Source organism: Schistocerca nitens, chromosome 7 (genome assembly GCF_023898315.1).
Source record: "Schistocerca nitens isolate TAMUIC-IGC-003100 chromosome 7, iqSchNite1.1, whole genome shotgun sequence".
Classification (NCBI taxonomy): Eukaryota; Metazoa; Arthropoda; class Insecta; order Orthoptera; family Acrididae; genus Schistocerca; species Schistocerca nitens.
Genome location: NC_064620.1, coordinates 125,349,069 through 125,371,959, shown reverse-complemented (window position 1 = coordinate 125,371,959; position 22,891 = coordinate 125,349,069). Strand labels below are relative to the sequence as shown.

The window sequence follows — 22,891 nt, the reverse complement described above, 5'->3', positions numbered from 1 at the left end:
TCTTATCAGATAAACATATAAATACAGGAAAAACATAAATACCCAAGGGTACACAAACATATAGCGGAATAATACAAGGAAAGGACAGGGTTTGTTTTACTGCAGTATTTTGCAAACAAAACTTTCTTTACTTCTTGGAGATCTCCCTTCGTTCTTCATTATTTCCAAAAGTCCTATCTATACCTGCTTTCTGTACTTTTCTCGTATAGCCTCTCAGTGCATTTCTTCAAATTCATCACAACTCATTCTCTTATAGGCTACCCCCTCTTAAGCTAACTTAAATCTACTGAGCTCAGATGCTAAACTAAGGGACGAGGCAATGCAGCAGCACAAAACAATTAACACAAACATCAATGACAAAAAATTTAAATAGGCAAAGCAATTGCAATATTACATCTAATATAAGGCACTGTGCAGCAAACAAGAAAAATAAATCAGTAGTAAAATGGCTTAAAAGAATGATACAAAGTGAAATTTAGTAGCACTATGCCTGGCAAACAGAAGCAGAAAATGAAATATCTTATACCTAAACATGACATAGCTCAAGCAGAAAAAATAGTACACTAAAGATAACAACGCAGACAAGGGAAATGTCTATCCACATCTTAATGTCTATGTAATTAAAGTGGTGCACAACAACAACTTATTGTAAAAAAAATATTACCATGTACTTGAAAAGAAAATTATGTGTGCAGTTACTGTTACTAGTCCCTTCTTATTGTTCTTTCCTTTCCAAGTGCTCCTTTTTTTTAAGAATGTGGATTACAAAATTATTATTTAATAGATCTGTTGACAGAAAGTGTTCACATTAGCAAATGCATTTTATTTTATAAAAGCAATGCTGCAACACAGCTGGAAACTAGATATCAAATGAAATAAGCAACTATGTACAAAGTAAAGCATAAAATAATCATTCAGTAGTCATGAGGCATTTCATAAGTTAGTAGAAATTCTCTCAATTCTCGTAGATAGACACTTGTCCTAATCAGGTGTGCAGATGTACGAATGTTTCCAAGTTATGAGCGTGTCGTATTTGCGATGCTTTCTACAAAGGAATGTCAATATCGAGGATAATGGCCTCCCCCTTTTTTTTTCTACCTGTGCATCTGAAAGGCACGCGCTAATGGCTTTTTTTTCAGGCGACTGTCGCCCAGCTGGGTGCCCATGACGCATTACGTGCAGGTGGTCACTTAACTTTCTTACCGAAATATTTACGACACCAGTTTCCGCTACAGTGACAGTCTCATATAAAAATATTTTACAGGTCAAGAATTTGCGTTACAAATCTGTAGAAACAAAATCCTGTAAATATAACAGAGTCCAAAAAAATTTCAGTGGCATTGTAATACATTCACGCATGTACACACATTTCATAATTCTTAAAGTACGATTCTTGGTTTCCAACATCCTTTTTCACATGTCAGAGTCCCTAACCACTATTCATTACTCCTTACCTTATTACACATATAAATATTCGTCGACACTTCTTCAATATTTCATCTTAACAGATACGTAGCATAATCAAATTCCTCATATAGCATCAGCTTATTGACCATAAACATACCTCAGCAGCATAATACACATCGTCGTCGTAAAAATAACATCATAACACCTCAGTCAAATCTCAAAAACGTCGTAGCTTTCTGCAATAATGTCAAAACCTAAAAAAATTCTCTGCTCATTTCAATAGTGTCATCTACCTCAAACGTACTTTAAAAATCATGATCCCATACCAAACACATCATTCAAAGCTCTAATAGTATCACAATGGTTGCGAAAAAATATGAACAGTTCACAAAGTACAGACAAAATACAATTTCGTAAGTTTGAAGTTATCCAACGGTGTAATTACGTAAACATCTGTCACTGCCGTAGTAAAAAAGTTTGTCTCTCTCAGTTAAATGATCAGATAGCTGTGTAATTCTGTGTTAGAGAAATAAGGTACCGATGTGTAAAGTTGTATAAGCAAATACCATATTAGCTAGGGCTCCTTGTGCTTGCCCAACACATGGTACACAAAGTAGGCGTGTACCCCCCTGAGGATTAATGTAATTATACCCTCAGGTGTTACAGATTACAACAATTGAATGGAATGTATTACGGAAAACCTTTGTATTATTGTACTTCAAATATCTTTAAATATAAATGATTTAAGTACAAAATTAATCACTCAAATACATGTCCTGTAGCGCTAAATGTGCGTCTTGCTGTGGAAGTTTCGTAGTTATCGTCCTCCGAAAGCTAAGTTCTGCAGAAGTCAATGTACTTACCTCATGATAAACAAAAGTGAAATGCTTTGCGTATAGATATCGTAGTTATAATGCTTATTGGTGTGATGAAGAAAGTACTGTACAGTAACGTATTGTTGTGCTACGAAAAAGGCTGTCTCATTGTTGCTATACCACAAAAGTTACTACTAAAACATGTTTTACTTTCCAGAATAATTCAGAAAAACTGTGCAGATATAAAACAGAAACACTGAAAAAGCAACATTGTAAATTGTCACTCATTAGTAGCGTCGTGATAAAATCGTGTAGCTGTCACAGAAACCAAATACTAAGTCATCTTTAATCTCACACAAAGTACTTCAAATAAAGAATGTCTTTTCAAGTAAACCAAATTGTTGCATGAAAATCTCGTTAGCAGTGCCGGTATATGTTCTAAGTATGTGAGACTGATAGTTGTTACGTAATCGTGCAACTAACAAGCAAGAATGTACAAATACAACACTGTGTCGTCTGTTCACTATAACAATGCAATCGTAATTTCTGTTTAAAAATGTTCCCTAGGTTCTAGACTGGATATTTAACTTCAAACATTGTTGCATGTTAACAGTTTCTTAAGTCTGACAAAGCATACTAGAAATGTGAAGTGAAAAGTTTTATGGCAAAGACAAAGTTAAAAAGCAGATTATCTCTCAATAAATGGTTTTACATGTGAAATGTGGTGTAAACCTTTACTCTTCCTAGTACGCAGAGTTTCAACTTCAACGCAATTATCATGTGGTATACGTCGGATTCTGTATGGTCCATTGTAAACTATAAAGAATTTGTGACTCAAGTGTTTCTTCTTATGTGACAATGAATGAGCTTTAATGAGAACTTTCTGACCAATGTATAATTTCTTTGCATTTGCTTTACCGTGAGTTTTCTCCTTTTGTCTGCTGCAGATTTTATATTTTTAATAGCCAAATCAATTATATCTTTGTGTCGAAGTTTACGTGTATTCGGGAAAGGTACAAGCTCTCTGATTCTTTCGGTGGTTCTTCATTCTTCAGTACAAGAGTAGGTGGTAAAGCAGTGGAGTCGTGAGACATTTCATTCAACACGTTTTGAAATAAGTGTAAATATCTGTCCCAATGCTGATACTTTCTGTGACAATAAAGTCTGCAAAGCTTATTGATTTCTTTCATAATCCGTTCGGAGGGGTTACAATGTGGTGAGTTCAATGAAATAATAACAGGTTTGATTTTATGATTCCGAAGCATGCGTGACCAAACAGCAGATCTGAATTGCGGTCCGTTATCTGAAATGACTTTACTAATGTGTCCAACTTCACGTAAGAAATTTTTAACAAAGGCGTTGGATACAGACCGTCCAGTGGCTTTACGTAACGGAGTGAAAGAAACAAATTTTGAAGTAAGTTCAACAGCGACTAGAACGTACGAAAATCCATTAGATGTTCTGACAAGCGGTCCCAACAGAACAACAGCAGCAAATTCTTTTAATTTAGAAGGAATGATAGGAAATAGCGGAGCCCGATGGGAGATAGTAGATGGTTTCGCCTTTTGACAAAGTTTACAAATAGACAAGAATCTCCGAATTCTCTTTTCCATATTGTTAAAATAACAAGTCGTTCGAAGAATATGATAACATTTTCGTGGGCCAAAATGTGCGTAGCTGAAATGAGTGTACCAAATGAGCTTATTAACAAAATCGTCTGGAATGCGAAGTACCCATAGCTTGTCATCAACAGTGCAGCGTTTGAAGAGTATGTTGTTTCTAACCAGGTAATAATGCCGAATCTGTGTGTGTGTGTCTTTTCATTCCATTTGCTCTTGATGTCTTTGCAAATCGGATCTTTATCTTGTTCATGAGCAATGTCCTTTAAAGATGTGGTGATGAAGTTTTCAAAGGCGACTTTCTGAATGTAAAGAATACTGAAATTTTTCTCGAGGTTGCCTTCTGTGTTACTTTTCTCAAGCCCAGCCGGTGCGCGTGACAGCGCGTCCGCAACAATGTTCTCCTTGCCGGGAATGTAGACTATTGTGAAGCGGAATTCTTACAGAAACAATGCCCAACGTTTTAACCTGTCATGATTTAATTTTGAAGACATAAGAAATTGTAATGCACGATGATCACTGTATACTTCTACGTGCTTACCAGAAAGAAAGAAACGGAATTTGTTAAATGCCCAAACGATAGCTAAAGCTTCTAATTCAGTAACGGAATAATTTTTTTCAGATTTTGTTAGCACTCGGCTAGCAAAAGCAATGGTTTTCTGAACAGTAGCGTCATTTTCTATGGCTTCTTGAAATAAATGGGCACCAAGACCGACTTTAGAAAAATCCGTGCTAAGGCAGAAATCTTGTGACAGATCTGGATGAGCTAGTATTGGCGCGTTAAGTAACGCTTCTTTCAAAGAATTGAATTCCAACTGTAATTGTTCGTCCCAGTTCCAAATAGTATTTTTTCCAGTGAGAGAACAAAGTTTTGGTGTAACAAGAATTTGCATATTCAGAAAACGACGGTAAAAATTTACGAGACCTAGAAAACTGCGGACTTGTTTTTTTGTGGATGGAACTGGAATGGCTCTGATTGCTTCTAACTTTTCAGGATCCGGCTGAATGCCTTCAGAAGAAATAATATGTCCCAAAAACCTCACCTTTGACCTACCGAATTCAGACTTTTCCAAGTTAACTGTAATTCCAGATTCTGCAAAAATACGTAACAGACTGTTGAGGATGCGATTATGTTGTTCCCATGAAGCTTCCGCTATTAGAATATCGTCCACATATAAGGTGATGTGACGTTTTAAGAACTCAGGTAATATGGAATTTAGCCCGCGAATGAATGCTGCTGAAGAACTGTTCAAACCAAAAGGAAGTTTCCGAAACTGATAACAAACGCCGAAACAAAGGAAAGCTGTGTATTTTCTACATTCTGGATGAAGTTCGATCTGATAAAAGCTGGATCTGAGATCAATGGAAGACAACACTTTTACACCATTAAAATTTTGAAGAAGTTCTTCCAACGTTTGCGGCCTGTATGTTTCAGGAATAATGATAGTATTGATTTGTCTCGAATCTAAGACAAGCCTGATCGATCCACTTTTCTTCTCAACAACATGTAATGGATTGTTGTATGAGCTTACTGCAGGCTCAATAATGCCCTCGTCAAGCATAGATTGTATTTCTGTTCTAACACGGTCCCTATAATGTGTTGGAATTACGTATGGTCTAACACAAAATTTAGTATGCTCACGAACACGAAATTGGTATTTAAATCCCTTGATTGTTCCTGTTTTGTGAGTAAAAACTGTGGAATGTGCTAGTAAAATCTCAAAAAGGTCCTGCCTATCAATGTCATTACAGTTCTCAATTGTTTGAATTTTATTTTGAATTAACTCATTAGTATCAAATATGTCGTCGATATCATCCCTGTCAGTACTTGCAGAGTGATTGTTAGTGTCTAGTTCCGTAGAAAACTCCGAACTGTTGTCTAACAGAAGGTAAAGCCGATTAATTTCCTCGTCATGGTTTGAGAGCCGATCTTCAAATTTCAAAGCTATTGACTTACCTTCTTTCTCTAAACTTATTTCAGCATCGTGAAAGTTTAAGATTGCTTTGTATTCATTCAAAAAGTCTACTCCCAATATAATTTCCGTCGACAATAATGGAACAATAAGAAAGCGCATAGAGAAGCTGTGGCGTTGACAAAAGAATTCTAAGTCGGTTTGTTGGCGTACATCTACACTTTTTCCAAAGATTGCACCTTGTAATTTAATCTTACGTAACGGAAGTGTGGGGCAATCGTTCGATTTGTTACATTTGCTAAAGGCTGTTTCACTAATTACTGAAATGGGACTGCCAGAGTCAAGTACTGCCGTAAATTTTACGTCATTTACTGTAATGTGAATCACAGGATATGCAATGTATTTACCTTAATAGTCATCAAAAGTCATAATATATATAGGAGTTCATAACATCCATTCTTACAAGTATCAAAACTCCGCCATTTCTATCCCCACATCCACCACTGCTGGCGGCTCACCTCCAACTGCGCAACGCTACGCGCTGTTAACATCCAGCTGCCCAACACTACAATGGCAGACAACAATGCAAACTAGCCACAGACTGCACACAGCACAGCCAGTGATTTTCGTACAGAGCGCTACGTAACGTTGCCAAAAAGAAAACACAAACAGCTTACTTAATAGCCCCCATGCTCCCTACAAAAAATTTTACAAATTGTTTTGGGCACTGGCCAATACAGAATTGAAAAATTTTTCATAATTACAGTAGAAAGATATCAAATGCACACACTTCTTGATACAATGTTGGTCAAAAGCTAAAATTTTCTCACAGTCCATAAAGACAGTCCTGATAATTCATAACAGTAACATTGCAGTGTTTTTCTCAAAGTCTGAGCAGTAAAAGAAAATGCACACGGAAGTAGTGGATTTCCATGCAATCTTGAAGAAGTAGTGTTGTCCTTCCAACGGAAAGACAGTGCTGACTCTTGGCATGCAGACAGGTATTGGTCCACAACAGAGCAAACCCACAGCAGAGTCAGACGAAATTTTGAAGAGTATTGCTAGGTAGGTCATCACAGAGCAGACCCACTGTAGTCCTGGTATAGATTACGGTATTGGTGGGCCACCAGAGGCACAGACCCACTGCAGTCCTTGTAGAAATAATGGTACTGGTGAGTCAGCAAAGACGCAGACCCACTGTAGTCCTTGTAGAAATAATGGTATTGGTGGGTCATCAAAGGTGCAGACCCACTGTAGTCCTTGTAGAGACGGCCAGCAACCATCTGCTGCGACTGTGCAGGTGCACAATCACCATCGAAGAGTCTTGCGGACAATATAGCAAGTCCATAAACCACCACTTGTGCACTCACAATTTTTTTTTTTAAATGTCCTTAGAACCAGCAATGCTGTTATCCAGTCCCTTGCTGAATTATTAACACACGTGCAAACACTAACAGTCCCAACCGCTCACCTATTGGAAATGCGCGACGCTACGCGCTGTTCACATCCAGCTGCCGCTGCCCAACACTACAATGGCAGACAACAATGCAAACTAGCCACCGACTGCACACAGCACAGCCAGTGATTTTCATACAGTGCGCTACGTAACGTTGCCAATAAGAAAACATAAACAGCCTACTTACAAAATGGCTCTGAGCACTATGGGACTTAACTTCTGAGGTCATCAGTCCCCTAGAACTTAGAACTACTTAAACCTAACTAACCTAAGGACGTCACACACATCCATGCCCGAGGCAGGATTCGAACCTGCGATCGTAGCGGTCGCGCGGTTCCAGACTGTAGTGCCTAGAGCCGCTCGGCCACTCCGGCCGGCACTGTTCTACAGGAACAGTCCTCATCTCTGTCTTTATATCTGATTTCACTCCAGCCTGCCGCGTGGGATTAGCCGAGCGGTCTGGGGCACTGCAGTCATGGACTGTGCGGCTTGTGTGTGTGTTTATCTTTAGGATAATTTAGGTTAAGTAGTGTGTAAGCTTAGGGACTGATGACCTTAGCAGTTAAGTCCCATAAGATTTCGCACACATTTGAACAATTTTGAACACTCCAGCCCGGTAAGTACGGACCCGCAACGAGTTACTTGTTTGTACATATGGCAGGGGCTGAGTGAACGCTCTGTGGCATCCCTAAGCTTGCGACTCTCAACTGCACGACTCTTTCCCTGTCTCCGTGTCAGGCGCCATCTACGTCACTACTGGGCATTTGTGGGCAACGTGTCCAAAGACTTAATTTTTCTTTCTGCTGTAAGTCTTTCGACACGTTGCCCACAACTGCCATGCCGGCCGAAGTGGCCGTGCGGTTAAAGGCGCTGCAGTCTGGAACCGCAAGACCGCTACGGTCGCAGGTTCGAATCCTGCCTCGGGCATGGATGTTTGTGATGTCCTTAGGTTAGTTAGGTTTAACTAGTTCTAAGTTCTAGGGGACTAATGACCTCAGCAGTTAAGTCCCATAGTGCTCAGAGCCATTTGAACCCACAACTGCCCATTAGTGATGTAGATGGCCGCCTGACACGGAGACCGGTAAAGAGCCCTTCATATTATTATTGACTGAATTCAAAAATTTAAAATGCAGTCATGTTATCCATACTTCACTGCCTTGGAAAGACGATGTAGATTTTGATCCAGTGCCACCTGGACGACAGTAGATGTATTGATAATGGCTTCAACGTCGTCTGCCAAAAGATAGCATAGCTACCAGTGCGCCATCTGTGTCTACCTTCTAATGCAGAATGCTCACCGCCACAAGGCTCAGTGTGGTGCAAATGTGTGAAGCCAGAAGCTGACTGCCGGCTTCGGTGGCCGTGCGGTTCTAGGCGCTCCAGTCCGGAGCCGCGCTGCTGCTACGGTCGCAGGTTCGAATCCTGCCTCGGGCATGGGTGTGTTATGTCCTAAGGTTGGTTAGGTTTAAGTAGTTCTAAGTTCTAGGTGACTGATGACGTCAGAAGTTAAGTCCCATAGTGCTCAGAGCCATTTGAACCAGAAGCTGACTATGCCACGAAGATGCACTCATGCTTCCTACAGCGAACTGAGCAAGTTTGAAATGGGTCAAATTGTGACCTTCTGTGTGGCGAGATAGTCCTTTCGGAGAATTCCCACACAAGATGGACGTGTTGTGTCAGTTGTGGAACGCTGCTGGTATTAGTGGTCACGTGAACCCTCTCACATATGTAGATGAGGTTTTGGATTTCCAAGTCCAGTAACAGTGATATGAAAAAGGACACTTAATACTGAACCCTGTGGAAGACCTTTCTCCTATGTCTGCGGAGAGCTTAGAACGGTGCCAACCCAGACTCTGAACGACCTGTGAGACAGAAATTGGCAACTAAAAAATGAGGAAGTGCCAAAAAGACCACGCTCGTGGAGAGTAAGTAGGATGTGAGGGTGTCAAGCCATGTCATAGGCCTTACGTAGGTCGCAGAAAACTGCAAAAGAATGGCAGCACTAAGGATAGGTCTACCGAACTGTGGTTTCCACTTGAAGCAGTTGATCGATCGGAGGCTATGCCCTCTCGAAAGCCACACTGGTAAGAAGATAAAAGGTCCTGAAAGTCGAGGACCAAAGTGAGCCGACGAGCCACCGTCCATTCAAATAACTTGAATGAGACATTGATTAGATTGATGGGCTCGTAACTGAGCTTAACGACAGGGCCACAATACTGCCTCTTCACTGAGAGGGGAAAACGCCTTGGAATCAAATAAGGTTAAACACCTCGAGGAGATATTATCATTGTGGAGGATCTAGGTGTTGAAGCAATTGATTATACACGGAATAAGGCCACGAGCTGAATTGTGGGAAGAAGATAAGGCCAGAAATTCCCACTCAGTAAAAGCTTCATTGTAGAATTCGGCCTGAGAAGGGGTAAAACATGTGGGAAGCTTCAGCCCTCTGTTTCTGGACAAGGAAGCGGGTGGATGGATGGCTGACGCCGATGCCATCGCAAAATGGGTCATCAGGTGTTCCACGAGAACTGATGCATCTGTACAAAGCCCACCTAGAAGGGAAACGACCGGAGTAGAAGACTGCCACGGAGGGTGTGTAGTATAGCCTAGACGCATGACAAAGAGACAGAAGAAACTAGGGAGGAGACAAAGCGTTCCAAAAATCACACTAGCTCTGTTTTAGCAAGTAATTATCCTTGGCGTGAAGACGTTTAAAGGTAATAAGACCAGTGGAAGATGGTGCCACTTCGGATACTGCAAGACGCGACGACGATCACAGATGACCGTGGCAATGGCTGTGCTCCACCACGAGACTGATCCGCGTTGAATGGAGCCTGTCGAATGGAGAATGGCAATGTTGTTGTTGTTGTTGTTGTTGTGGCCTTCAGTCCTGAGACTGGTTTGATGCAGCTCTCCATGCTACTCTATCCTGTGCAAGCTACTTCATCTCCCAGTACCTACTGCAACCTACATCCTTCTGAATCTGCTTAGTGTATTGATCTCTTGGTCTCCCTCTACGAGTTTTACCCTCCACGCTGCCCTCCAATGCTAAATTTGTGATCCCTTGATGCCTCGAAACATGTCCTACCAACCGATCCCTTCTTCTAGTCAAGTTGTGCCACAAACTTCTCTTCTCCACAATCCTATTCAATACCTCCTCATTAGTTACGTGATCTACCCATCTTATCTTCAGCATTCTTCTGTAGCACCACATTTCGAAAGCTTCTATTCTCTTCTTGTCCAAACTAGTTATCGTCCATGTCTCACTTCCATACATGGCTACACTCCATACAAATACTTTCAGAAACGACTTCCTGAGACTTCAATCTATACTCGATGTTAACAAATTTCTCTTCTTCAGAAACGATTTCCTTGCCATTGCCAGTCTACATTTTATATCCTCTCTACTTCGACCATCATCAGTTATTTTACTCCCTAAATAGCAAAACTCCTTTACTACTTTAAGTGTCTCATTTCCTAATCTAATCCCCTCAGCATCACCCGATTTAATTTGACTACATTCCATTATCCTCGTTTTGCTTTTGTTGATGTTCATCTTATATCCTCCTTTCAAGACACTGTCCATTCCGTTCAACTGCTCTTCCAAGTCTTTTGTTGTCTCTGACAGAATTACAATGTCATCGGCGAACCTCAAAGTTTTTACTTCTTCTCCATGAATTTTAATACCTACTCCGAATTTTTCTTTTGTTTCCTTTACTGCTTGCTCAATATACAGATTGAATAACATCGGGGAGAGGCTACAACCCTGTCTCACTCCTTTCCCAACCACTCCTTCCCTTTCATGCCCCTCGACTCTTATAACTGCCAACTGGTTTCTGTACAAATTGTAAATAGCCTTTCGCCCCCTGTATTTTATCCCTGCCACCTTCAGAATTTGAAAGAGAGTATTCCAGTTAACGTTGTCAAAAGCTTTCTCTAAGTCTACAAATGCTAGAAACGTAGGTTTGCCTTTTCTTAATCTTTCTTCTAAGATAAGTCGTAACGTCAGTATTGCCTCACGTGTTCCAACATTTCTACGGAATCCAAACTGATCTTCCCCGAGGTCCGCTTCTGCCAGTTTTTCCATTCTTCTGTGAAGAATTCGCGTTAGTATTTTGCAGCTGTGACTTATTAAATTGATAGTTCGGTAATTTTCACATCTGTTAACACCTGCTTTCTTTGGGATTGGAATTATTATATTCTTCTTGAAGTCTGTGGGTATTTCGCCTGTCTCATACATCTTGTTCACCAGATGGTAGAGTTTTGTCATGACTGGCTCTCCCAAGGCCGTCAGTAGTTCTAATAGAATGTTGTCTACTCCCGGGGCCTTGTTTCGACTTAGGTCTTTCAGTGCTCTGTCAAACTCTTCACGCAGTATCTTATCTCCCATTTACATCCTCTTCCATTTCCATAATATTGTCCTCAAGTACATCGTCCTTGTATAAACCCTCTATATACTCCTTCCACCTTTCTGCCTTCCCTTCTTTGCTTAGAACTGGGTTGCCATCTGAGCTCTTGATATTCATACAAGTGGTTCTCTTCTCTCCAAAGGTCTCTTTAATTTTCCTGTAGGCAGTATCTATCTTACCCCTAGTGAGACAAGCCTCTACATCCTTACATTTGTCCTCTAGCCATGCCTGCTTAGCCATTTTGCACTTCCTGTCAATGTCATTTTTGAGACGTTTGTATTCCTTTTTGCCTGCTTCATTTACTGCATTTTTATATTTTCTCCTTTCATCAATTAAATTCAATATTTCTTATGTTAACCAAGGATTTCTATTAGCCCTCGTCTTTTTATATACTTGTTCCTCTGCTGCCTTCACTACTTCATCCCTCAGAGCTACCCATTCTTCTTCTACTGTATTTCTTTCCCCCATTCCTGTCAATTGTTCCCTTATGCTCTCTCTGAAACTCTCTACAACCTCTGGTTCTTTCAGTTTATCCAGGTCCCATCTCCTTAAATTCCCACCTTTTTGCAGTTTCTTCATTTTCAATCTGCAGTTTATAACCAATAGATTGTGGTCAGAGTCCACATCTGCCCCTGGAAATGTCTTACAATTTAAAACCTGGTTCCTAAATCTCTGTCTTACCATTATATAATCTATCTGATACCTTTTAGTATCTCCAGGATTCTTCCAGGTATACAATCTTCTTTTATGATTCTTGAACCAAGTGTTAGCTATGATTAAGTTATGCTCTGTGCAAAATTCTACAAGGCGGCTTCCTCTTTCATTTCTTCCCCCCAATCCATATTCACCTACTATGTTTCCTTCTCTCCCTTTTCCTACTGACGAATTCCAGTCACCCATGACTATTAAATTTTCGTCTCCCTTTACTACCTGAATAATTTCTTTTATCTCGTCATACATTTCATGAATTTCTTCATCAATGGTAATGCGAATTATCTTTTTGGACAGATCACATACTAATTTATCAATACAACCTGACGGAAAAGGCATAAACACGACCTGGGAGGTATGTAGAGGCCAGTCAGCACAATGGAAAGCCCATCAGGTTAACCTGGAGAGTAGGAGGTGGGAAGGGAACAAGGGAATCAACGGGAAATTGTCTGTCACAGAGGTTATCGTGTGGTGACCAGTGTAAGGAAGGAAGGAGGGGAGGGGAAATGAGAAAAAGACCAATGGCAGAGAAAGTGCCATATGTGGCACTAAAATGAGTAGGGGAGCCATCATTAAGAAAGCACAGGTCGTGGTCCACAAGATATTGGTCAATGGGGAACCCTGACTAAATGAAAAAGCACTGCCCCACAAAGTATGGTGGACGTTAAAATCCACAAGAAGGAGCAAGGAAGAGGGGAGCTGCTAATGGAGGCCAGTTAGGTCAGTGGCTGTAGGTGGCCAGACAGGATAGAGACAGAGACTGCAAACTGTGACTACAGAACACAAGTGCACCTATGGAAGTGCTCAAAAGTCCAACTCAATTCCAACAGGAAGCACAAAACCTACAAAGTGTCAATGAGTAAGTGATAATCAGTAAAATGAGATTCTGAATGACACAAGTTGCTGAGTAAAAGAAAATAAGGGATTGCAACTCTGGGAGTTCCAATGAATAAGCACAGAACTGGGATCTAGATGGGAGGCGAATGAACTGGAGACAAACACGCCACTGGGTCACCATCTGTAAACAATGAGGATGGACTGACAACCATAAATAAGAGGTCAGATGTAGGTTGCGATGGGGAAGATGGCATCTCTGGGGCACTTGGGGGGGGGGGGGGGGCACTTGTCCAGGGACAGATTCCCTGTTCTTCTCTTTCATAGTTCGAGGAGGACAGGGCAGAGACAGAGATCAGGCTTCTGCATTATCTTGAAATGAAAGAGAGTCGATAACCTTGGGGCACACTGACTGTGAATCCGATGCGTGTGTTGTGGCTGCAGGCCTCTGGTCTGGCAGACACTGGGGGGGGGTGAGGGGTGGGGAGGGGGGGGAAGGAGAAGCCCATGAGAGAACCCGATCATTGGTGGGTGCCAAAGAAGGAGACACTTCTCTAGCTAGGGAGAGGGAGTGGCACCCAGAGGCAAGGGAATGGGAACTACAGGGGAGGGGAAGAGGAAATGGAGTGGGAATGGAGTAAGGAGGAGGGAGGAGAGGGAAGGACCAAGCAGAGAAGAAGTTAGATGTCATCGACACAAAGTGAATTCTGTCATATTTCTGACGTTCTCAGTGGGATAAACTATCAAGGGACTAAAATGAAATGAAATGTTGTTTGATAGGTCCTCCCATTGGGTAGACCAGTCGCCTGGTGCACGTCTTTTGATTTGACGCCACTTTGGCGACTTGCGCGTCTATGGGGATGAGATGATGATGATGAAGACAACAAAACACCTCGTCCCTGATTGGAGAAAATCTCTGACCCAGCTGGGAATCGAACTCAGGCCACTTAGCATTGCATTCTGTCGTGCTGACCACACAGCTATTGAGGCAGACATCAAGGGGCTTATACTCCTGTACCTTCTTATAAACTGGTCAATCTCGGGAGTGTGGAGGGTGATGGTCAAGACAATTAACTCACGCGCGTGGTGGAATGCAGGGCCTCCTCTCATGGACTGGGTGTTTATATGCACTGCATAGTGGGTCCGCCATACAGTGGGACGACATTTGCCCAAAATGCAAGCACCGAAAACACCTTATGGGTCGTGGATGCAAGAATAAAGGTGCTGGTGTCAGTGTAATTGTCCTTACGATCTTTCTGATCAGACCCAACAAAATGGATGTTTCATCATTCGAGATTGGCCCATAGGATGAGGTCTGTCTGAAGGAGGACTCCCTGAACCATATTCAAGGACCAGTGATGAGTAATGGACACCAGGAGGTCGCCAGGATGGTCAGAAGCACAAGGAGCGCAGATTACGCATCGGAAGAAGTTGTGATCAACAGGGAATCCAATCGCATCTTACTGTGAGACTCTACTTCGACTAACTTGTCGATATTTTTCACAAAAAATTGCGGCTTAGTGGCAGTGGATGTGTCTCCATCAGTCTTACTGCAGACCAGGTAGCGGGAAAATTGTTTGACTGAAAGCTGGCGAGCCTGGCCCTTCTCCCAGCATTTAGACAGGGAAGGGAACACTATAGGGTCATTAGAAGCAGCACTAAATGGTCCATTACTAGCTGAAGAGATGGCCATAGAAGATCAACCAGTTGTTTGGAGCTTAAAACGTATCACAAAAAAATGGCTCTGAGCAATATGGGACTCAACTGCTGAGGTCATTAGTCCCCTAGAACTTAGAACTAGTTAAACCTAACTAACCTAAGGACATCACAAACATCCATGCCCCAGGCAGGATTCGAACCTGCGACCGTAGCGGTCTTGCGGGTCCAGACTGCAGCGCCTTTAACCGCACGGCCACTTCGGCCGGCAACGTATCACATGCAAAGCATTCGTCCTGATACCATGCATCCTGATCAGAGGTTCTACGCATGGGTGCCACCCACATACAGCTTGGGCCATCTGGGATGGCGGCCATTGTAAGGAGTTCTGATGCTCCAGAGTGACAAGCAACCACTCCTCAGCATGCATAGGGAGGCAAAAGCTATGGTATCACAATTGTGATCCCTGTGTCAGGGGTCTCAGCCAGATGAGTATATAGAAGTCTCACCACACAGACTGACTATAAATGCTGGTGACCTAGTGGGAGGGGGCAGGGAGAAGTTACAGTGGGGAAGGAAAAGGGGAACGATGTGGGGAGAGGAATCCATGCTCTAAATGCTAGGTTGGCCATTCTTCCCCAAATGGCTCACACTATGGAGAGATAATTTAGAAGCGGAGGTCAGTTCGTAAAGAGGGACCAAAAGGGCCAAAAAGGAATGATGAAAAGGAAAAGGCAAGAGGAACAAAAGCCAGAACGAGTACAAGAAACCAGGTGGATAACCTGGTCGATTTAAGTAAGAAAACAGAGAGAAGGGAAGGAGTGGTCAGAGGGTAAGGAATGATAACAGGGAGGGGCTAAGAGAAGGAGTTTGATGAGGATCCCCACTTCACTGCTGCAGAATGCAGCGATCAGCTACTGCTGTTGTTGACTATGGTAGACAACCAATGGTTCAAATGGCTCTGAGCACTATGGGACTTAACATCAGAGGTCATCAGTCCCCTAGAACTTAGAACTACTTAAACCAAACTAACCTAAGAACATCACACACATCCATGCCCGAGGCAGGATTGGAACCTGCAACCGTAGCAGTTGCGCGGTTCCGGACTGAAGTGCCTAGAACCGCTCGTCCACTACGCCGGTGATAGACCACCTCCTCTCCTACAGGCAGCAGCGCCTGTAATTAGGATAGCTCCCCATGCACGTGAAACAATGCTGTGAGCAATATCACACTACAGGGATAAGTTTCCTCCAGTTTCCTGATGGTTCATCCTTAAGTGAAGTCAACCAAATGTACGAAATGAAGAGCACCAGCAGAGTGCACTGTAATTGCTCACTGATTGACGCACGCAGTCATTTCCCGTTTTTTCAACTGCCTCGTGTTGCGGAACGAACCCATTTTGGCTCTATACTCATGGTGACTTCACACCATGTGGTGTCCACCTCTCTTTGCATAGCTGGGAAAACTCGGTCAATATGCACCCGTCTTTTCATTTATTTCCACCAAGTAGTTAATATGCTATGATACATTATATATCTCACCGTTTAAGGTGGTGGTGGTTAGTGTTTAACGTCCCGTCGACAACGAGGTCATTAGAGACGGAGCGCAAGCTCGGTTTAGGAAAGGATTGGGAAGGAAATCGGCCGTGCCCTTTCAAAGGAACCATCCCGGCATTTGCCTGAAACGATTTAGGGAAATCACGGAAAACCTAAATCAGGATGGCTGGAGACGGGATTGAACCGTCGTCCTCCCGAATGCGAGTCCAGTGTGCTAACCACTGCGCCACCTCGCTCGGTCTCACCGTTTAATTTTGCACAGCAGTGTATATGGCAGTTCGGTTCTTTAAACAATCTGGGATGAGAAGAGTAACTAGTTGCAGCTAGGTGGCAGGCTGAACGTCTCGTTTGGCCCATAGGCTCCAGGGTTAAGGCGTCTCAGTGTTCAGTCAGTACTCTCATCCTATGGAACCTACGGATTTAACACGACAATGCTTTATAAATTTGTGTGTGCTTGTACTTCCGTGAGCCTCCTGGTGAGTGGGCCTGTGTTGTGTGCTTGCTGCGCCGCAGCTGGCACGAGGAGGGCCTGCTGGACATCCCCGCTCTGGTGGAGGCGGCGCTGAACGCTACTGGCGCGCCGCGGCTGGCGCTCGTCGGGCACTCGATGGGCGCCACGGCGGCGCTGGCGGCGCTGGCGCTGCGGCCGCGGCTGGCGCGCCACCTGCACCCGCTCGTGCTGCTGGCGCCAGTCGCTCGCCTCAAGCGCTCCACCAGCATCTTCACCGGCACGGCCGGGCTCTGGCCGCTCCTCATGGTAAGCCGCCGCTGCCGCCGGTCGCTGGCACCAGCGCCGAACCGAGGTTTATTTATTTAGCGTATGTGGCTTTCAAGTACAAATGGTTTCATGTTTAAATACATACAGACGGATAAAGATAAAATCAACATACATTACAACACACAGATAATGTCTCGTGTTATGGACATTCAATTAAGGATAAAGCAGGCATACACAGGTTGTTACAATGAGGTATTTTGTCATAGATAAGATAAAATTATCATACAGAAATTGCTATAAGGTCGTTCAGCAATCACATATATGGAATCTATTGAGTCTCTTTAAAGTTCTATGTCTAGGTTTTCCATCCACTCGACGGCTGCATTGGAGGCTGCATAAAGTTCTCGAATGGGTCCTTTAAACGCACGTTTAGGGTATTCCTGAATGATGTGCTGGATCGTTTGCTCTGGATGTCCACAATCGCACTGTGGTGAATCTCGTATGCCCCATCTACAGAGCATCTCGCCACTTCTGCCATGACCAGTTCTGAGTCTATTGAGTATAACCCAAGTTTTTCTTCTTGTCAGGTCTGTACCAGGTAGGTTTCCATCAGGTGATATTTCACTGCAGTTCTTGGCTAAAATGGTTCAAATGGCTCTGAGCACCATGGGACTCAACTGCTGAGGTCATTAGTCCCCTAGAACTTAGAACTAGTTAAACCTAACTAACCTAAGGACATCACAAACATCCATGCCCGAGGCAGGATTCGAACCTGCGACCGTAGCGGTCTCGCAGTTCCAGACTGCAGCGCCTTTAACCGCACTGCAGTTCTTGGATTGTCCAGTCTGAGACCATTCATTTTTCCATGAATCCATAGCATCGTAAGACGTAGCCATAAGGTCTTGAGCTGTTCTCCATGGTGGTCTTCTAGATCTTCGTCGGGAAAGATTTGGGGCAATGTCCTAATGGATTGGAAGGTTGGTGTTGGAGGAGATTTTACGCCATTCATTAACAAAGGCAGGTTGCTGCCTAAGATGTGGTGGAGCTATACTGCAGAGAACAGGAAGCCAAGGTAGTGGGGTGGATTTAATGGTCCCAGAGGTGTAGAATTACCAGCCGCGCGGGTTAGCCGCTCGATTTAAGGCGCGTTGCCACGGTTCGCGCGGCTCCCCCAGTCGAAGGTTCGAGTCCTCCCTCGGCCATGGGTGTGCATGTTGTCCTTAGCGTAAGTTAAGGGTAGATACAGTAGTGTGTAAGCCTTGAGGCCGATGACCTCAGCAGTTTGATCACATAGGAATTTACCACAAGTTTCCAAGTATTACCAAACGTGCACGCCACCCCACCACCCCCTGTTTCCCGCCGTAACTGCGTGTAAATGACTGCTCTGCAGTTTACACTTTAGTGTCTGGCATAGCGTTCATTAACCACCTTCAGACTATTTCTCTAACGTTCCAATCTCGAGATGAGCGCGGGAAAAGCGAGCACTTAAATGTTTCCCTACGAGATCTGGTTTCTCTTATTTTATTACGGCGATATTTACCCCACATTCCATCACAGACTTACAAAGACATGGCTGTAAAATTTATAAATTTTAAAAAGGCATTTGATGCGGTTGATATGAAAAAACTAGGCAGAGTTCAAAAATGGCTCTGAGCACTATGGGACTGAACTTCTGAGGTCATCATTCCCCTAGAACTTAGAACTACTTAAACCTAACAAACCTAAGGACATCACACATATCCAAGCCCGAGGCAGGATTCGAACCTGCGACCGTAGCAGCAGCATCGCGGTTCCGGACTGTGGCGCCTAGAACCGCTCGTCCACTCCGGCCGGCCTAAGCAGAGTGATCCGAGAATTTAACAATAAATCTAAACTAGTAAACCTTATTCTTGAATCGCTCACTAACACCAAATCGAAACTACGTTTCGGGGTGAAATATCTAAGGCATTCAAAATAAAAACAGGTGTAAGGCAATGTGACGGGCTGTCTCCACTCCTCTTTAGCTCTGTCCTGGAGAAAATAGTAAGAGAATGGAAACAAAAACTAAAAGAACATAAACTATCACCAAAAAGACTCCGGACTAAGAATAAAGGTATTTAAATTCACTGCGTAGCATTTGCGGACGATTTTGCCATTCTTTCTGAAAACCCGACAAATGCAGAAATACAAATAGCCAACAAAGCCGGATTAGGAATTTCTGTAGGAAAAACAAGACTTGTGTCAAACATAACAAATGCTTCGTAAATCCTACTATCAGGTATTGGACGGATAACCAGGGTTAATAAATTTAACATTTGGGAGAAAACGTTCAAGAAAATAGCTTAAGAAACTCATTGTAGAAGAAAGGGTACGTAAAATCGAGAGAGTATGTGGTATAACCAGAAAAATTTACAACAACAAAAAATTGAAAATATAGCACTACAACACAGTAGTAAAACCAGAATGTTTCTATGCAAGTAAATGTTTAGTACTTGCGGCAGCGCGGTTCCATTTCGTCACTTACCTGCACCTATGTGTGAACTCGTTGCAGCAGATTGCCGGTAGGAAAGCCGAGCAGAAACCTACCGTACTGCAATTTGCACCAGACTGCATACAACGTAACTATTCCAAGAATAGGTTCAAAAATGGCTGTGAGCATTATGGGACTTAACATCTGGGGTCATCAGTCCCCTAGAGCTTAGAAATACTTAAACCTAACTAACCTAAGGACATCACACACATCCATGCCCGAGGCAGGATTCGAACCTGCGACCGTAGCAGTCGCGCGGTTCCAGACTGAAGCGCCTAGAACCGCTCGGCCACTCTGGCCGGGCCAAGAATCGGGAAAAGGTCTTAATTTTGAATGAAAGGTGGAAATACTGGCAAGACTTTGGTATATTCTGAACCTTGATAATGAACACGTTCACTGCCAAGCCCATGCTAATCTTAATCTTAACACAGTTAAGTACAAACCCTTTCATTCACGTTAGCAAGTTTTGGTAACGTATTTCCCGAAATCTGAACAGCTACTAAGTACGGATTGTTCTTGAATGAAAATGCTCGCTATACTATTAAGTTTATCGGTGTCTAATGGACTCATGTTTTTAGTCACCAATCTGCTCAATATGCCACGCGGAATTACTGCCTTTTCTCATACACAAAATTCCTTAAAAATTCCGTACTTTCTAAAATGCACAACGGAATAAATATGTATTCACTTTAAAACACTTCTAAAACATGTAGCGTAACTGAAACTGGCAAATTATAACTTCCTTCTGAGCTCATACTACACACGACCGTACCACTGAAAAGGCTGCGCTCCAACTACCTTAGACTGCTGTAAGCATTCTACATCTCCAAGAGAAAAGAAGAGCGAAGAATATTCCGTTCTCATTGGTCAGTTTTCTTTAAGGCCAATAAAAAAATAAAAAAGAAGAGAACATTATTCTCCCCCGTTCGTCCGCGCTTTTCTTGACTAACCAGTCAACAAATAACACACTTTCGATCTTTACTTTTTCCCCAAACACATATTTAACATTCTGACATTTTGTTCATAGTTTACATTATTAACTATTTTCATTTGCACTCGAATTAGCTTTCCTTTTGCCATAAACTTGCTTAACACATTATGATACAAAATTCGTCTGCATTCACACGGTCTTAAAAATTTCTCACGCTAGTTTATCAGTAGAACAATGATCTACATATTTACTTTAGCCCACATCCATGCATCATTCACACTATTAAAAGCATATAGAAAACTGTGCAAACATAAATAAACAAAAAAGCCTTCAAGGGAAAAAAAGAATAATTTACAAAAACAAGCTCTTGGCCTGTTTTTTGGTGTTCTCTGTGCGCTGCTGTTCTGTGGTGGATGAAAATTAGAGCTACATATTAGACTGAACCCGCTTCAGAACATCTGTCACTGTGCAAGCAAGATCATTTTCCCGATACACAGGCTCTAGACAGGAGCGATATAAGGCGCCACGCCTCATACTGAATTACAAATTACACGAACTTGAAGTCCTCGAAAGAAGAGTCGTTCGAAAAATAATCAGTTCGCTAAGAAATACACAGATTTGGAAACTGAGAAGTAATGAAGAACTATATCGTAACGTAGAAAACATAGCTGAAACACTACGGAAGATGCGACTGCTATTTTTTCGACATTTATACAGAATGAACTGCAACAGGTTAAGCAAACAGATTTTTTAACATCTATGGGACAATAAATCAAAGTGGCCACGATTCAAGAAGTTAAGAGAGTTTTGGGAAGAAACGACATAAATGATAAAAGATGCAACAGAAAGAGAGATTTTTAGGAAGGAAGTGTTAAAAACGGAAGTATCCCAAGGGAGGAGGGAGAAGATGAGAGAGTCAAAATGGTCTGAGGATAGAAAAAGGATACCCAGTGAGACGACGAAAGAATACTGGAGGAAGAAGAAAGAAGAACACGAGGAAGCATTGAAATTAGCGCGTGGTGCTTAGTTAACCCAAACGGGAAAAGCAAGAATTGCTCCCTATGTAGCTGGACACCAACAAAATATATTTGCTTGCGAAAGCGAAAAATGGTGATTGAAATTTCATGAAAATGTCTCGCTGCAAGGAAAGCGGCCCATCTCGTGTATCATGTCCACGGCACTCTCTGCCCTGTTTCGCGCTAATACAAAACGAGCTGCCCTTCTTCGAACTTTCACAGTGCCCTCCGTCAGTCCTATCTGGTAAGGATCCCATACAGCGCAGCAATGCTTCCGAAGAGGACGGACAAGCGCAATGGAGGCAGTCTCTTTAGTACATCTGTTGCATTTTCTAAGTGTTCCACAAACAAAACGCCGCCTAGTACTAATAACGATGACCTCACACTTTTCTTTATTTAGAGTCAGCTGCCACTTTCCATACCACACAGATATCTTTTCCAAATCTTTTATCAAAAAATGGTTCAAATGGCTCTGAGCACTATGGGACTTTACTTCTGAGGTCATCAGTTCTTTAGAACTACTTAAACCTAAGTAACCTAAGGATTCTAACCTGCTACCGCAGCGGTCGCGCGGTTCCAGTTTGTAGCGCCTAGAACCGCTCGGCCACTAGGGCCGGCAAAATCTTTTAGCAATTATTTGTGATCTTATAATGATTTTACTAGACGTAAATGAGAACATCATCTCCAAACAATCCAAGAGGGCAGCTCAGATTTCCTCTGAGATCGTTTATATAGATCAGGAACAGCTGAGCACCAGCAACATTTCGTTGGGGAACGTCAGATATCAATTTTGCTAACTCTCCGCGATTTACTGCTAAGTGTGACCTTTAAGACTCCACAAATGGGACGATACTCCAGAAGCAGGCTGTTTCATCGGAAGCCATTTATAAGGAAGGGGTCAAAAGCCCCTGGTAATCTAAAAATGTGGAATCAATTTGAGATCCTCTGTCGATAGCACTCATTGTCTCGTCTGAATGAAGAACTAGTTTTGTTTCGCAAGAACAATATTTTCTGAATCCGTGCTGTAATTTTTTCTACGCAGATTCACCAAAATTATAATTTTGTAAGTAAGGTTAATAAAAATGATGCTCAGCGTAACCGACTGTACAGTGAAATCTGATTCAAGAACTAGATGGGTTATATGCTTAGCACAGTAGCAAAGTAGCTTAAGACTTCCGATTTACTCATATGTATCAGTTTCATTCGCTCTAGAATAACTGTATACTACCGAAACGAATGAAAATCAAACTAGATGTGGCATACTATCCTTCCACAAATGTATGCCTCGAAACATCTATCGACGAGTATCAAACTATGACAGTATATCGCATTAGTCAGACC

General features: G+C 42.6%; 1 protein-coding gene across 1 annotated transcript in view; it reads left to right on the top strand.

Moving 5' to 3' along the window:
• The window catches only part of LOC126195501 (lipase 3-like), a 174,794-nt gene that overhangs the window by 93,600 nt on the left and 58,303 nt on the right, over positions 1-22,891 (top strand). Inside the window, exon 4 of the mRNA XM_049934129.1 lies at positions 16,890-17,133. Coding sequence (XP_049790086.1) covers positions 16,890-17,133 — 244 coding nt within the window. The remainder of the gene's footprint in view (positions 1-16,889; positions 17,134-22,891) is intronic.